The following is a 15,987-nucleotide window of genomic DNA, read 5'->3' on the forward strand; positions in this document are numbered from 1 at the left end:
CGCGTGCGCGACGGAAGGGGGCGGGCGCCGTCGCCGCCGAGGCGGAAGCGCCGGGGCCGGGGCCGGGCCCCGGCGGCGGGGGAAGCTCGGTCGGGCCGGGCCGGGCTCTGCCCGGGCGGCACGAAGCCCTGCGGGCTCATGGCTGCTGCCCCGCCCCGGGGCCCGGCGCCTCCCTTGCCCCGGCACGGGGCCGGCGCGCCGCGGCCTCCTCTCCGCCCGGGCTGGCCAGGCCGACCCTCGGAGCTGTGGTGAAGCGGCTACGCAAGGGCCAAGGGTCGTTTCCGTCCCGGTACTCGGGACGGCAGCGCCGCCGCCCAGCAGCCGCTCCAGCAACCCGCACCCCATCGGAGCGGCTGCGTGGGCTCCGGGCCCTCGCCCCCCCGGGCAGCCTCGCGGCTTCCCCCCAGCCGGCGTCCGTTAAACGAGCACGGAGGAGGCCGCGGCTGCCGGAGCCCTCTTGTGTGCGTAAGGGAGAGGCTGGGAAAGAAAGCGGCCAGGCCATCTTCTCAGAGGTCGAACGCTTCTGGAGGGGACGAGGCGAGTCAGATATGCGTCGCCCACTCAGGAGCTCCATCTCCAAGGGTTCTCTAACTCAGCCTCCTCCAGAGTCAATACAATGTTAGAGGTGTCTCACTTTTCTTTCAAAAGCTTACAGAATTTTAAAACGTTTACAAATACTCTCACCAATATCTCAGAAACTTTCACAGCGGCATATTTACTCTTACACGAACGGCAGTGCAACAAGCATGAACTTGCACCTTTCAGCGAGCATAAAGAATCAAGGCTAGTGGTGTGCATCCAGATGGAGATGAAGATTAGCAGAAAAAAAGAACATCCAATGAAAAAAATCGAAATACCTTGATCTCACAACCCACAGTTTGCTACAGGGAACCAAGTTAGATCGTTGTAGGCAAAGACAGCAATAAGGTGATGATATCCCTGTAACCACTGATTCCAGGTGAAAGGTGGAGACTACACCAGCCCAGCAAAAGCCACCGCATGTCGTCATCTCAGGCTTCCTGAGGCTGTGGGAAACCCAGTCCTGTCACTCCAGAGTGTTCGTTAACGGGTCACAGCGATCCAAGGCTGATGCAGCGATGCTGAGTTGGGAAGAACATGCCTACGCATCCCTGAATGTCAGAGCACATTTAGTCACATAACTTCCCTGAGGCTGCGACGGGTCTTGGTCCCCAGACAAGAGTGTCGAGTTCTAGCGCTAAGCAAAGAGTGCATTGATCGGGGTGGTCGTAGGTTCATCTTTAGAAAGTACCAAGTAATGTCTGCTACACATAAACACATAAGGACAGAAGTACCGCTCTACTGATCCTTCTGAAATGCAGAAGGAAATTGGCCCCCCGAGACCGCTGAAAGCAACATAAGCCCCAGGAAAGAAAGCGCTCCCACGGACCCCCGCAGCATCCCCTCCACCCCTCTGCCGCGAGGGCCGGACTCTCCCTGCAGAGGCACGTCTGTCCTGACAGTCTCGACTTCTCCAGCTGAGGCCTCCCCCAGCCAGCACAGTGCTCCACCTCAGATGGGTGGGAGAGTGAACACAGACACACGCTAAAATTCAGATCCAGGAATGCAGACTGACAGCCTTCTTCTCAGTGTGTACCATTACACAGGTGCCTTTCTAAACCATCCTCAGGGCTGCTGTCAGATCCCCCGGGGAGGGAGAAAGCTCGGGGTGCATCGAGGAGGTTTTCTGCTCTACAGAAACTTAGGTGCAGCTTTTTTCTATGAGAGCGCGCTGGGCAACTCTAACTGCAGCCATGATTTGGGGCACTAAATAACATTGCAATGGACAGTGAGACGACAAGCTGCCAGCGGAGAAGCGTGAATGGGACAGCATTGCTCTTTTGTGTAAAATCCTACAAGTAACGTGTGTGTGCTTAAGATTCAAGAAATCACATTTTCTGCTTTCTTCCTCTAGCAAAATACCATTCAGAAGCTCACCCCTCTGTACTGTCTGCTAAAGGAAGGTCTTGGTCCTGCATGGAGGACTTGGGGGCTGCATTTCTCTTGGCCTGATTTTTCTTCAGGCTTACAGTGAACTCCAAAGCAAGAAAGTATGGAACACGCTTCAGCAAGGGCTTGGCCCAGAGCCCTTGAAGCCCGAGGGAGCCTGACATGGTCTGTGCTCTGGGCTCACTGTGGAACTTCTCCTCTACGAGAAGGGAGGAACTCGCCTCCCCAGGCTCTCCCCCCTCCTCCTCCTCCATGCGATTCTGCAGCTCCTGCCTGTTGGGGTGAGGAGCACGGCTTCCCAGATGGCCCAAGTCCTACGCTCCACCATTTACTAGTAGCAATGCCTGGAAAGCAAGCACAGAATCAGCCCCCCGTGGTGCTCCATGCTGCACGTCTGTCATGAGTGGAGCACACACACAAAATGAAAATATTCTCATCTTCCTGGACACCTGCTCACAAAGTCCCAGACTCCCAGAGCCAGGGCCAAGAGGCTTGCTGTCAAGTAAGGTCCATCCCAAACAATTTACTGCGCTCTCACGTCCGCTTGTGCCGAGGCTGGCATTTGGCCAAGTACAATGTGACAGCAAAGAAAATTTAGGCACTGTAGCAACCTTAAAAAAAGAGCCCAAATTTAGCAGAAGGAATGCAAATGCACACAGAATACCCATAGCCAGACAGCAGCTCATTTGAAGAAGGCACCTCACGTGATTATCAGGGTGACTCTACCTTTTCTACACGTTCTACTACTTTTTCAGAGGGGTCCATAAAAGAGCACAAAGCCAGAGATTTTAAGATTGAGGTTAATCTGGAATAAGCCCAAAGCTACAGCACACCATATAGGAAATTAGGTAAACTCGCTGAATTAGTTTTCTTGGTGAGGAAGAAAAGATTTCCCTGTTACACACATCTTCTTATCTAGAAAATAACAATAAGAAGAACCTGCGCTGCAGAAATGGGACAGCAGCTCTGCAGCAGAGAAGTTGTCGTAAGCGCTTTAGCCTTGTAGTACAGGAAGCAGAGTAAGAAACTCTACTGAGCAGAGTGCCCTAGGGTGTCCCCTACAGAGTTACATTATGCACTTGTTTGCTGTGGAGCACACCAGCACACACGCTAGTTAAGTTTTACCTCAGTCTCTTGGTAGCAACCTAAACTTAAAAAGTACATTTCCTTCTCTCCATAGCATAGGCAGGGTACCCCTTCATGATTTTCTACTCTGTTTCAGAGAAGCTAGAGCCAAATAAACTGTTTCATAGTATAGTGATTGGACTTTCACAGGCAACTGTGTGGAAGGAGCTCAGCAAGCAGCCCTGCTCCCAGAACCATAAGCCTGCCCTGCCCTCATAACACACCAGCATTTGATCACAGCCTGTTAAAATAGTGCTGAAAACTTGCCCAAGGAAACTCAGCCCGTTCCTAGCTCCTCTGTAGGCTCTGTAAGGCCTTGGGTGAGTTGTTTCATCCCACTGGGGCTCGGTTCCCAACTGTGGAACAGAGATAAGCAGCTCAAGTGTGCTCTGGCATGTATAGATTTGGGAGGGCTTTGGTCTGAGCACCACGGTTCTTTTTCCTGCCAGGATAACTGTAAGTTTCCAAGCATGTGGCCCTTAGAGACCCCACAGTCAAGCTAATACTTGGCTACAGCTTCTCATTGTCACCGTGGTGAGCAAATCACACCTCTGGTAGCAGTGTTGACAGAGCCCTGTGCAGCTGAGCTGGAAGCAGCATGTTTGGACCCTGGTGTACATGACGCTCCAGCTCTCGGCTGCACCAACACTCCCTTGTGAGCTAGGCTGGTGCTAGGAAAAGAGGGAAATTTTGGAGGCAAGCACAAGGGAGAACAAGGCCTGTAAGAGGCCAGCTATTTACTGCCAGGAGACTTCAGGGGAAGCTGAAGGATTCTCAGAAACCTCAGAGCTCAGCAATACTATACTGCCAGTTTTCCCCACAAGGCCATGTTTTGTTTTCCAGGATTTTAGGGTAACACACAAAAGTAGTATTTTAATGCCTAAGAGAGGGAGGAAACATGGCACTAAAATGCCTCATGCACCTGCTGTGCTGAGGCAAGGATCTCCAACATGCTGACTGTTGGTCAAGTCTCTCCTGCTTCTATTGCCTTTTAAAACCATGGAGATTTTAGGTTTCCTTGGCTCTATACCATTTGGATAATTTCTTCCTGAAGTGGCAGGAATTACCGTTTAAGGTCTAGTAACAGAAGCCAGCATTTCTTCTGCAGTTTTAACTAAGCGTTCAGAAATGGGGTGCAGATCCCCAGCTTCTGAAGTCTCTGCAATTTTCACTTCTTTGTGTGATCAGAGTTGCCTCTGTAAAGAATTAACATTTACAACTCCATTTTGCCCAGAGGTTCACCAGGAGGTTCTCTACTTCATTTACTTGAATAAACGATTGATAAGAATGGTTGATAAGAATAAAGGAGGAAAGGCTGGATGCCACAAAACATCAGCAGTGAAATGCATCAGATCTCCAAGGTAATTTGCAACATACTTAAATGGAGCAGTGACTCACAAGGCAAGCATTCCTTCTGAGCAATAGAAAGGCTGCACGCGGGACATGGAATCTGGGATTTCAGGCAGTGCTTCACTCACCTGCCTGTCAAATGAGTCACTTAAATGTCAACAATATTAAAATAACAGCCTGCATCTCCAAGGCAGCCAGCAGCAGACAAAACACTACAAGCATAGCACAATTATTTCCCTGGCAGTCTCAGATGTCACAAAAGATGCAGGTGTCTCCACTCACACTGACCTGATGGGGCTCTGCAGCTGAGTTTTGACTGGCAAATAATCCATACAGAAACCTCCAGGAAACAGGACCATACAGACCACAGCAAGAAGCTTGAGCTGCCCTTGCTACCCCTTTTGAAATGCATTTCACAGAACACTGCCCTGTCACTTCCAACATCCCCTTAGCAGCTGGCAGGCACAGTCAAAAGGCAGTCCCAGTGAGAGGCACTGCTTATGTTCTAGTGATAAATGTTGCAGCGCCTGGGAATGCACAGGGTTGGGAGTTAGGACTCCCGTTTGCCAAACAGCTTTCCAAACATACCCACTCTCGCTGTCATCATGATTACTGTTCAGGACAGCCTTGTTTTTAAACAGGTGTGGCTGCTGCATCTACAGGCATCTTTGCTTTCCACAAGCCCTAGCTTTACTCAAGGAGCAAAGGTGTCCTTTTCTGGCTTGATTCAGGGAAATCAATCCATCTAGCTACAGGTTGGGGAGAGACCTTGCAGGACACCACATTCCGAAGAGACTCTGATCCTCATCAAGACCATGTGAAACACTTTGTGTTGGAAGTAATGAAAAAGAGGATAGAAAAAGCTGAATAACAAGCTGGTTTGTTGCTCCAGGAAAGTGCCTAGTGACCATTTCCACTCTAGTGTTGCTGCCTTGACCCCACGGGGAGCCAATCTGTAATGTTGCTAGTGCAGTTTGACATGTTTCCAGGCTCCACAGTGGGTACCCGCTGGCTAGTCACACCACTGACACTTCCCGACTCTGCCAGCCAGGCTGTGGCACTCTGCAGATGATCTGGAGCAGGAAAGTGCCTGACCTTTAACTAACAGAGCCAATTTTGCTGTTCAGCCACAGCAATGTTCCTTCCAAACAATGCTGCACTTCACACTACTAAGCAGACAGTTCATTATCTTCCATCCCATTTGCCACTGCATGATAAGAACAGGCAGTGGATGGGAAGGCAGTGGGCCTAGCAGAACGCTGGCAGTTTCCAGAAGTGCTTTGCAGTCAAGCAGAATTCAGGCTGGAGTGCAGAGACTGCAGGGGATGTAGTAACCCATTCCGGAAAGTCCAGAACTCAAGAACCCAGACAATTCCTATTTTTTCCAGCCAGTAACCTGAAAAAGCATTGACAGTTAACATTAAGACGGTGCTTTCAGGACAGCAGAACTGCATCCAGCTGCAGTTGGCTGGATACAAAAGCAGTGCTGTCTGGAGGTATTAGTAGATTAACAGATAGAAATATAGACTAATATACGTAGAGGCACTTCATTTTCTAGATTTCTTTAAGCACCATTTTTAAAATGTACCTTAATACATAATATTTGTAATGCATCTTGGAATGAACGGCTCATTGTCAATGAGGCATTACAGACATACAGAAAGAGGAACCTTTGGGCCTCTCAGATTCCCCCTTCATGCTTCTTTCATCACATCCATCCCCACTAATTACTTCAGCTGCAGGCAGCTCATGCCCTCTGCAGCTCAACTTGAATCGACCTGGCAGTATCTTTTGTCACAAGAGACAGGTAAGTCACTGCAAAAAGTAGATACAAGGCACACACACAGTGGGACCGCACTGCCCGAGTGTAGTGTGGAGACCCAACAGATGTAGACAGAGATATAAAAATAAATAAATTAAAAAATCTAACGCCTACAAACTGGTTCTAGTTTCCTCCTTGTCCTCTAATAAGAGGTAAAGAAAGTAGAGCCCCATAGCTGAGCTCCTCTGTTCTGATGGGAAACTTGAGCAGAGAGAATGAGATGCAGTACTAAGACCTCTAGAATCACTGCTATCAACTGCATTGGCACTGGCAAGTGTCACACAATTTTTCAGGACACTTCTCCCCTCCTAAAGAAATCTTCTACCAGCTTGTCAAATTTCTGTGAGGAATTCTGCTTTAGGACATTTAAAGGAGTGAGTAAATACTGCTCTGCAAATCCAGTGGGAAAGTGCTCATTGGAAACAGGTGCCTGGCTAACAGCGCTAGCTGCTCTTGCTACTCCTGGCTGTTCTCCCCTCAGCTCTTCCTTCCCTTGCTCCTTGCCTGTGTGACAATAAGTGCAATCTTCTTCCGAGCAGAAAGCTGACTCACAGTAGTTCTGCTGAAGAACCTTAACACCCCTGAACTCTTCCGATTTCTCAGTATGTTTCTCTGGGGACTCATAAACAACTCCTCGGGGCACAGAATGCCGGGCAGCTCTTTTGAAGAGACGCACGGGTTCCCGTCCCTTCCTTTTGCTTTGCTGCTGTATAGACTCTTGCACAGGCTTTGGGATTTTGAGGTCAGGAAGTGCCTGGGGGGCAGAACTTAGGTATTTCTGAAAGTAAGCCTGGCACGTGCTGCCCCTCACGATTGGAATGACCGAGCAAGGTTTCAGCCACTTCACAAACTCGCACAGCTCCGAAAAGGATGAGTGATCCGAGTATGGAATGGGGTGGATGTTGGGGTGGGTGACCTTCACGGGCCTGCCGGTAGGGAGGATGGCAATGGTGGGGCGCAGCATGTTCCAGCCGACAAGGGTGTCCCAGCGGATCTCAGTGACATCCACAGCACGGATCCAGCCGGCCCCCTCCTCCGTGGTGAACACATCAGGCAGCTCCAGCAGCCGCATCTGCTCCAGGCGCCAGGGGCTCACCACAACCCAGGTGCTGAACTCCACTGCCAGGTCCACCAGCAGCGTCTCCTTCCCCAGGCTGTACACACCTGCGGGGAGAGCCGTGAGCAGCGCACCAGGGACGGGGCAGGGGAGCACGAGCCCCTGCCGAGGGGAGGGTGCCGAGGTGCCACGCCAACGGGAGGGGAAGGCGAGGGCACCGCAGCGCGAGGCGGCACTCACCGATGACAACCTGGTGCTGTGGGTGCGTGCGGATGACGTGGGCGGCCTGGCGCGTGGCGCGTTGCCGCGAGGGCAGGGGCCGCTGCGGGTGGCAGTGGGTGTTGTCCAGGTAGAGGCGGTCGATGTGGCGGCCCCTCAGCGCCGGCTCACCCAGCATGCTGCTCGTGTAGCGGAAGTCCCCTGCAAGGACAGGGCCGTCAGGGCAGGGCGGGGGCCGCGGCGGGGGCCGCGGGGACCCGCCCCGTACCTGTGTAGAGGATGGTGCCGAAGGCGCCCTCGAAGAGGAACATGACGGAGCCGGGGCAGTGGTTGGAGTCGAGCAGCGTCACCGTCACCTCCTCGCCCACCGCGTGGCTCTGCCCCACCTCCAGCGGCCGGATCCAGCGCGTCGGCACCTGCGGGGGCCGGGCGGTGAGGGCGGGCCGGGCCGGGCGGGGCGGGGCGGCGGGGGCGGCCGGGCGCACCTACCTGGAGGCGGCGGTGCAGGAGGCGGGCGGTGAGCGGCGAGCAGTACAGCGGGCGGCTCCAGGTGCTGGAGAGCCCCACCGTGTGGTCCGAGTGCATGTGCGACAGGAAGAAGAGGCGGGCGCCGCCCGCCCTCCGCACGCTCCAGAAGTCCACGGCGATGGGCGTACCGGGGATCACCGTCCCGCTCATGGCGGCCGCCGCCGGGGGCAGCGGCGCTGACCCGCCGCTTCCCGCCGAATTCGGCGGGCGGCGCCGCGCAGGCGCAGGCGGCGCGGAGCGGGGCGGGGCCGAGTCGCACCTCAGGGGCGGGGCGGCGTGCGCAGCGTGCGGGGCGGGGGCGCGTGCGCAGAGGGTGGTGTGGCGGCGGGGGGGGCCGGCGGCTGCGGGTGGACCGGGGCCGTGCCGTGCCTAGCCCGTGGCTATGCCGTACCTGGGCGGCGAGGAGGCGCTGCGGGAGCTCCGCCGGGCCCTGGCCAACCCGCACGTGCAGGCGGATCGGCTGCGGTACCGCGCCGCTGTTCTGCGCGTCATCCGGTAGGACGGACGGGCGGGCGGGGTGCGCGGGCCGGGGGCCGGGCCGGGCCGGGCCGCGCTGAGCGGTGTCTCCGCCGCAGGCACATGGCGCAGGGCGCGGACGTGTCGGGGCTGTTCCCGGAGATGGTGAAGGCCAGCGCGGCGGCCGACGTGGTGCAGAAGAAGCTGGTGTCGCTGTACGTGCGGGCGCAGGCCCCGCGGCAGCCGCAGCTGGCGCTGCTGGCCGTCAACACGCTGCGCAAGGACTGCGCCCACCCCAGCCCCGCCGTGCGGGGGCTCGCCCTCCGCAGCATGTGCGGCCTCAGGTGGGCCGGGGCGGCGGGGCCCGGGCGGCGGGAGGGGGGCCGGGGCGGCGGGGCCCGGGCGGCGGGAGGGGGGCCGGGGCGGCGGGGCCCGGGCGGCGGGAGGGGGCCGGGGCGGCGGCCCGCTGACGCCCGCCCGCCCGCAGGATGCCCGGCATCCAGGAGTACCTCCAGCAGCCCCTCCTCAGCGGCCTGCGGGACAAGGCCTCCTACGTGCGGAGAGCGGCCGTGCTGGGCTGCGCCAAGATGCTGAAGCTGCAGGGGGACTGCGAAGTGGGTGAGCACCGGCCTGGCGCGGGGCCGCCCGCCGCGGCGGAGCGGGTGGGGGGCACGCAGCTGCGCCAGCACGGGCGGGGCTGCGGCTTGGCCCGGGCTCGCCGCGCTGCCTCTGGTGTGGCCGCAAGACGGAAAGAGGGAGAGAGGGGAAGACGGGCGGGCTCCCGCCGTGCATCGACTCGTTAACGAAACAGCAGGCGCGGCCGGGGTCCCCGTCGCAGTGCCCCTTCCGCAGCGGCACCTGCTTTACAGGGCCTCCCGCAAGGCCTGGCCGTTTCCGCAGTCTCCGGTCGGCCGGTGCCGTTCTCGCGTCCGCAGACCTTCAGGGAAAAGTTGTGCCGAGGGCAGGTGTTACTGTAGAGCTGGACGTTTCGTTGACCGCTTCTCCCAGTTCAAGCTCTATATTTTGTTCATGATAAGTGTTTACAGACAGTGATTAAAGGGACAGAATTTGATATAGAGACCTCTGCTTCTTTGCAGATGGCGCATTGGTGAATGAGCTATACAGTTTGCTTCGTGATCGGGATCCTATTGTAGTCGTGAATTGTCTGAGGGCCTTGGAAGAGATCTTGAAGAAGGAGGGAGGAGTTGTCATCAACAAACCCATTGCCCATCATCTCCTCAACAGGTTTGTTTCCTTTGATATTAAGGTGGTACTGGAAGCTTCATTCTTGTTCTTGCGTTTTGCATGCTAGCAAAGCAGGTATTTCTGGGCTCCTGTCAGAACTTGAAGGGAAGAGTCAGGCACCCAAAGATGGCAGTGCCCATCCTAAGATAAACAAAATTACTTCTGTGCTAAGGTCTTAAGAGAAATCTGAGATGCCCTGCTTTTCCAGGGAGTCTTTGCTTCAGCTGGTGGTTTGTTTTGGAATTCTGAGTTAACGTGATTAGGTTTGGGTTTTTTTGGTGACGCTATACATTTGTGGGACAGGTATGTTCTAGTATGTCTCTCCCAATCCATGGAAAGATATATAACTTATGCATTGCTTGAAGAAATTAAGTTTTCTGCAGATAATTCTATATGATCTGGCAAAAGAGGGGTATTGCTCTGCCCAGGGTTCTTGTCAACGTTGCTGTCTGGCTTAGAGCACCAGCAAAAGTGCCCATGACTGATACTGGGTTAAGCCCATGTGCATAAACTGGTCAAGTATTTTGAGGGGAATTGTGGTATCTACTTCTGAAGCATAGCATTTGGTTTGGAACAGAGACAGTAAGAACCTCAGAGGCTAAGGCCTCTACCCTGTGCAGGGCAGATCTTCGTGCGCTTCTTGATTCCTGCAAACTATGTTTGTTCTCTTGGCAGGATGGCTGATCTGGATCAGTGGGGGAAAAGCGAGGTGCTTACCTTCCTCCTGCGTTACAGACCCCGCAGCGAGGAGGAGCTCTTCGACATACTCAATTTGCTAGATGGCTATCTCAAAAGCAGCAGCCCCAGCGTTGTGATGGCAGCCACCAAGCTTTTCCTAGTGCTGGCCAGGGAGTACCCACATGTGCAGGCAGATGTTTTGGTGAGAGTGAAGGGACCGCTGCTGTCTGCCTGCACTTCTGAGAGCAGGGAGCTCTGCTTCACTGCGCTGTGCCATGTGCGTCAGATCCTTGGTAGCCTTCCTGGCCATTTTAGCAGCCACTACAAAAAGTTCTTCTGTTCGTATTCAGAGCCCCACTACATCAAATGCCAGAAGATGGAGGTGTTGTGTGAGCTGGTGAATGATGAAAACGTACAGCAAGTGCTGGAGGAGCTGAAGGGCTATTGCACTGATGTATCAGTAGAGCTTGCCCAAGGGGCGATCTTTGCCATAGGTAAGAGCTGTGTCTTGCCTCGGGAGCAGCTGCAGCCCTAGACCTTTAAGGTGGGCCTTTCTCTGCTGAAGTATATCTGGGCAAATGCCAAATAACTGATCTGTGCTGAAGCAGTACAGCCCACTGTAGACCAGCCTCCCCAGGAACGTTTTGTGTGAGTGTGTTTCTAAACCACAATTGTGCCAATTCTTTCAGAAGTCCTGATATGGAACTGCTTCAAGGCTGCGCATAATGTCCTTGAATCTCGTTCAGATGGCTGTGCTCTGATAAGATGCTCTAAAGAAATTGTGTCATTTCATCTTGTTAATGAGTCTTATAGTGTTGAATGAAACTGTAGTGGGTGGAGGAGCTGCTCTAATACCTGCCTTGTCTTTGAGTTGTGATGGTGGCAGTTAAGGTGATTTGGGGCACTTTAGTTTTGTTTTTGTAAGCTTTAAAGTAGGTGAGTTTCTGTAGTATTCATAAGGAGAAAGCCAGGGATGCTAAAATGCCTTTCTTACATGTTACGCTTAAGAAAAATTCAGACTTCTTCCTACGGCTGGCTTCAGAGAAAGACACATATCCCTTGTGTGGGGAATAAGTTCATTTGACTACACCTTCAGAAATTGTAGTCAAAAAGGAAAAGAGAAAGACTGTTCTTTTAAAGTGAGTTTGTGATGAATAGTTGGGCTCGTGGTTCCTATTTCACTCTGCTAAAAGGTTGACTTTTGTGTCCTTTGGTGTCTCTGCAGGCAATATTGCTAGGACATACACAGAACAGTGTGTGGGGCTTCTGACAGAGCTCCTGGGGCTTCAGCAGGAACATATCACTTCAGGTAATCATTCGCAGGGTGTTTGCCCAGCTTATGCTTTCAGGACGTGGCCTTGCTGGTACTTGTGATCCCAAACTCGAGGCTCTGAAAGGCACTTGGCTTTTCATTTAATTGGCATCTTCTGGTGGAAGTCTTCCTGGTGCAGTGGGGGTATATAGTGTGGCCAGGCATTGTAGTTTTTCCTTCCTTAGGAACTACTCTTTGTGGTGAATGTGGAGATGGCCATAGCTGCGTTCACGGTCCGATGCAGAGGCTCCTTTCTGGCTGCCGCCTGCTGCTGACTTAGGGAGTGAGGGACTCGGCAGAGACATTTTAGTGACTGTTTGAGGGCCAAGATGACTAACAGATCTTTTAAATCTGTGTGATTTCTGTTCCTCATATAGTAGTCTGATTCAGTTGTACCCAGGCATCTCTCTTTCTTCTGCTGCCCTCAGGTCTAACTTCATAGCGTTGCTGTTTCTGCCCTCTCTTTTAAGTGGTCTTGCTTTCAGTTTTGAAAATCACACGCTTGCACTCAGCTGTTGAATTAAGTCTTAGAAGCTGCTGGTGTTTCTGTAAGCGGGCAGCAGAGCCTTTAAAATTTTGACCTAAAGTTCACGAGACTCATTTTGAATTGGTGTTGGTTTTAATTCATCATTCTAACCTTGTGTGTCTGAAGCATCGTGAGTCAGTGTCTTTTTAAAGCTTGGGGAATGTCCAGAAGAGAGATTACTTTCCAGCAGCCAGAGGAACAATATGAAGTTTCAGTGCTTTATTTTAGACTTGGTGCAACTTTGCTCTGACAAACGCAGTGTCATGGCACTTTGAAGAAGGGTGCCTCAGATCATAGTCACAAGCAAGGCACTGACCTCTCTAGTTAAGATTTGCAAGGTCTCTTGAGGGGGGGGGTTGGGATTCCTCCCCAGTGGTTTTATAAATCTTGGGGAATGCTCAGCATTTTGTTTCATTGCAGCGGTAGTACAGGCTTTTCGGGACCTGGTTTGGCTGTGTCCCCAGTGCACGGATGCAGTGTGTCGGGCACTGCCTGGCTGTGAGGACGCCATCCAGGACAGCGAGGTACGGTGGCTTTGTGCCTTGGGCTGGCGGCTGTTGAGGGTGGGTGGACAGTGACCATTTGGCTTTCCTTTGGCTTGCAATTGGCGGGCAAAGATCAGAAATCTTCAGAAGACTTGTTCTCTTCTATCTGTTTATTTCACGTCAGCACTGTCTTTCTGGCAAACGATGCCTATTTGCTATTTTTTCTGTGGTTCCTTCAGGGCAAGCAAGCGTTGATCTGGCTCCTGGGCGCACACGGTGAGAAAGTACCGAATGCTCCCTATGTTTTAGAGGACTTTGTGGAGAACGTGAAATCGGAGATGTTCCCAGCAGTGAAGATGGAGCTGCTGACTGCATTGGTGCGACTTTTCCTGTCTCGTCCTGCCGAGTGTCAGGACATGCTAGGGAGGCTGCTCCATTACTGCATAGGTGGGTTCCCTTCATTCTGTTTCACTGAAGCTGTAGTACAGGCTTTTTGGGACCTGGTTTGGCTGTGCCCCCAGTGCATGGGTGCCGTGTGTGAGCATTGAGGAGACCATGCAGGATGGCAAGGTAAGGTGGCTTTATGCCTTAGGCTGCTACTTGGCCCCTAGCTGTCTGGTTGGTGAGTGTAACAGGCTTACACTGTATCCCTGGGAGTCTGTTTTTAGTAATTAAAGGTTAGTACTTTGGGAAAATCTGCATGATAGAATTCTCCATAAATTATGTCCCTCTAATTCCCAGAGGAGGAGATGGATATGGCAGTACGAGACCGTGGATTGTTCTACTATCGCCTTTTGCAGTCTGGTGTAGAAGTAGTGAAACGGGTCCTGTGTAGCCCCAAGTCTGACCCCTCTCTGGGGCTCCTGGAAGACCAAACTGAGCGACCTGTGAATACATGGGCTTCAGAGTTTAACACTCTTGCACCAGTTTATGGCAGAGAACGCTGGGCACTCATCACTGCTCACCAGCCAGAACCCTCTTACGCTTGTTCTCCTTGTACTGACTCCAGGAACAGAGACACAGGTAACTCGCCTCACCTTCATCTGGGATCCGTTCTCCCCTTGTCGGTAGATGTTCTCATGTGGGTTTCTTTGGAAGAAGATTGCAGTGCTTTGAGAATGCTGTCTTAGTGTTCTGACTGTCTTGTGCAATGCATGGTTGATCACCGCTGAGGGGACTGTGATTCCAGCTCTCTGGAATGGCTCCATAAGATGTTCTTTGTGAAACTGGGAGCTGCACCTTATATGCTGCTTCTCACATGTTCATGGTTTCATTTCAGAGTCACTGATTTCTGAAGGGAATAAAGAAGTCCTCAAGGTCCATCCTGATACAGGCAGCCTGACCTTAATTCCTGATGTTTACCTGACTGCAGAACAGTTTGAGAAGAGCTGGCTGAGCTTGGACATGAGCTGCCACCTCTCTCTGCCCTGGTGCGGGACTGTTCATCCGGATACCATACAGACAGCTCTTCATGTTGTCCACATCCAGACTATTGCTATGAGCAAAGCTGGCGTCCAGCCGTGGAAAGCTTATCTCAGTGCTCAGGATGACACAGGCTGCCTCTTCCTAACAGAGCTCTTGCTTGAGGCAGCAGATCCAGAGATGCAGGTTTCAGTGAAGCAGAGTGAGGCAAAGCCGGAGGCACTGCGAGCCTTTATTTCGGTGTTAAGGACAGTCATGGGGGCAGCTGCCGGACTGGGGTCCTGATTGTTTCCTGCTCCCACTAGGATGCTTGCTCAGGGCACAGGAAAAGCTGCCTTCTCTGGCTTCATTTGCCATACCTGATGCTGGTTTTGTACTTTTAAACTGTGGGAGTGTTAGCAGCCCTTTCCTGGAGCAGAGCTGGGCCTAGCAAGCGCATGTGGTGTGGGGGTAGCTGCAGCTGGCGGGTACGGGATTGCTGTGGATGGGGCAGGGTGAACAGTCCATCCTCCCTCTGGGCTGGGGAAAGGACAAGGTAATGCATTCGTGAGCCCGCTGCTTCTGGCATGAGTCACAGAAGTGGTGGCATCTGTGGTGATTGTCACAAGACACTAACGTCACTGATGGAACCAGAAATGAGCAAAATTCGGGGATGTGTTTTGGAGAGGTTTTTTCATGAGAATTGTAAATAATTCAAGAAACCGTTCAGAGACTCCAGGACCCTGCTACTTATCTTCCATTAAGAGGAACAGTGCAGTGGAGAGAGAAGTATTTGGTTCTTGGCTCCCTTTACATGTGATTTAGTTTTCTGTCTGATGGACAGATTTCGACAGTAGCCTCGCTTACAGGTGAACGGAGCTCTGCTGTGCCAGAGATGGGTGGACAGGGTACGTTGTGCTCACTAGAAACGGTATGTTTCTTTTTCAAGAGAAAGAACTGTATTTTCTAGTTGAAATGTGGTACCGTAATCATGAATCGCCCTCTCTGAAACTCTCCCCTCAGGGCTACTGTAAGAAAACACGGGAGTGTGCAGGTTGTGTACGATGTGTGTGCTGAGTTAACATGGCGTGAGTTTTGTAGCCTCCATCACTTGGGCCATGTCGGTGAGCTGTCAGTCCTTGGTACTCACACCAATAATGGAAGAATTGCTGTTTAGGTAATTAACCTGTATGGAATAGTAAATTTTTGCTGATACTAATTTTTACCGTTTGTTACTTTGTAACTAGAATGGGTATTTAAAGGTTTGTTTTCTGTGTAGTACTTATTTCTGTGCAGTACTGTCATCCTGTCCTCGCAATACAGTACACGAGATGGTGCAGTGCTACGTGACTGGATTCTTACGGTTTTTAAAGTTATACTCTGGCCAGCCTCAGGACTTGTTTTTGAAGAGCACGTCGACAGCACTCCGTCTGCTCTATGGAAAGTTACGGAGAGTTGGACTTTGCACAGTGCCATGAAGTGTCCTTGTCACAGCCATGTTTTACACAGCGGCAAAACCCTGAAGAAGGCTCCTTGGCTTAAGGTTGAGGTACCTGGGTTACTGTAACAGGGCTTTATGGCGCTCCGTAAGGAGTGGCTTCGTTAACCCTATTCTGTAAGATTTCTTGTAATTTTTAATTTCTTTTAATGACTGTATTGTACCTTTAAATTGTAATATGCCTTCCATGCGCTTCACTGAAATACTGCTGTCACTGTTGAACAACAGGGTTTAGATTTTACTGCTGGTTTTCCTAATAAAAATGTGGCTGTTTTCTGGAGTACTTGTTTGTTCAACTCTGAAGTCTGCGGGATGGA

General features: G+C 52.4%; 2 protein-coding genes across 3 annotated transcripts; one reads left to right on the forward strand and one right to left on the reverse strand.

Moving 5' to 3' along the window:
* Positions 1-597: 597 nt before the first annotated feature.
* Positions 598-8,256, reverse strand: DCLRE1B (DNA cross-link repair 1B). The gene is made up of 4 exons (XM_075522001.1): positions 8,031-8,256; positions 7,810-7,957; positions 7,563-7,742; positions 598-7,429 (listed from the first exon to the last, which is right to left on the reverse strand). Exons 1-4 carry the CDS (start codon positions 8,217-8,219, stop codon positions 6,555-6,557), a joined length of 1,392 nt encoding a protein of 463 aa, XP_075378116.1. The 5' UTR covers positions 8,220-8,256; the 3' UTR covers positions 598-6,554.
* A 148-nt stretch (positions 8,257-8,404) lies between these two features.
* On the forward strand, positions 8,405-15,950 carry AP4B1 (adaptor related protein complex 4 subunit beta 1). Of its 2 annotated transcripts, XM_075521999.1 has the most exons (10): positions 8,405-8,564; positions 8,645-8,869; positions 9,013-9,143; positions 9,623-9,770; positions 10,446-10,942; positions 11,674-11,757; positions 12,707-12,810; positions 13,011-13,218; positions 13,513-13,794; positions 14,051-15,950. In XM_075521999.1, exons 1-10 carry the CDS (start codon positions 8,452-8,454, stop codon positions 14,476-14,478), a joined length of 2,220 nt encoding a protein of 739 aa, XP_075378114.1. In that variant the 5' UTR covers positions 8,405-8,451; the 3' UTR covers positions 14,479-15,950. The 2 variants fall into 2 exon arrangements, with proteins under 2 accessions (XP_075378114.1, XP_075378115.1); XM_075522000.1 differs by lacking the exon at positions 8,645-8,869.
* Positions 15,951-15,987: the final 37 nt, after the last annotated feature.

Source organism: Mycteria americana, chromosome 20 (assembly GCF_035582795.1).
Source record: "Mycteria americana isolate JAX WOST 10 ecotype Jacksonville Zoo and Gardens chromosome 20, USCA_MyAme_1.0, whole genome shotgun sequence".
NCBI lineage: Eukaryota > Metazoa > Chordata > Aves > Ciconiiformes > Ciconiidae > Mycteria > Mycteria americana.

Coding starts and splice junctions, on each gene's coding strand:
- DCLRE1B (XM_075522001.1), bottom strand. CDS start 8,219: ATGAGCGGGACGGTGATCCCCGGTACGCCCATCGCCGTGGACTTCTGG. Junction 7,743..7,809: donor CGGCACCATCCTCTACACAG/GTACGGGGCGGG, acceptor CTGTCCTTGCAG/GGGACTTCCGCTACACGAGC. Junction 7,430..7,562: donor ACAGCACCAGGTTGTCATCG/GTGAGTGCCGCC, acceptor CTCTCCCCGCAG/GTGTGTACAGCCTGGGGAAG.
- AP4B1 (XM_075521999.1), top strand. CDS start 8,452: ATGCCGTACCTGGGCGGCGAGGAGGCGCTGCGGGAGCTCCGCCGGGCC. Junction 10,943..11,673: donor AGGGGCGATCTTTGCCATAG/GTAAGAGCTGTG, acceptor GTGTCTCTGCAG/GCAATATTGCTAGGACATAC. Junction 12,811..13,010: donor ACGCCATCCAGGACAGCGAG/GTACGGTGGCTT, acceptor TGGTTCCTTCAG/GGCAAGCAAGCGTTGATCTG.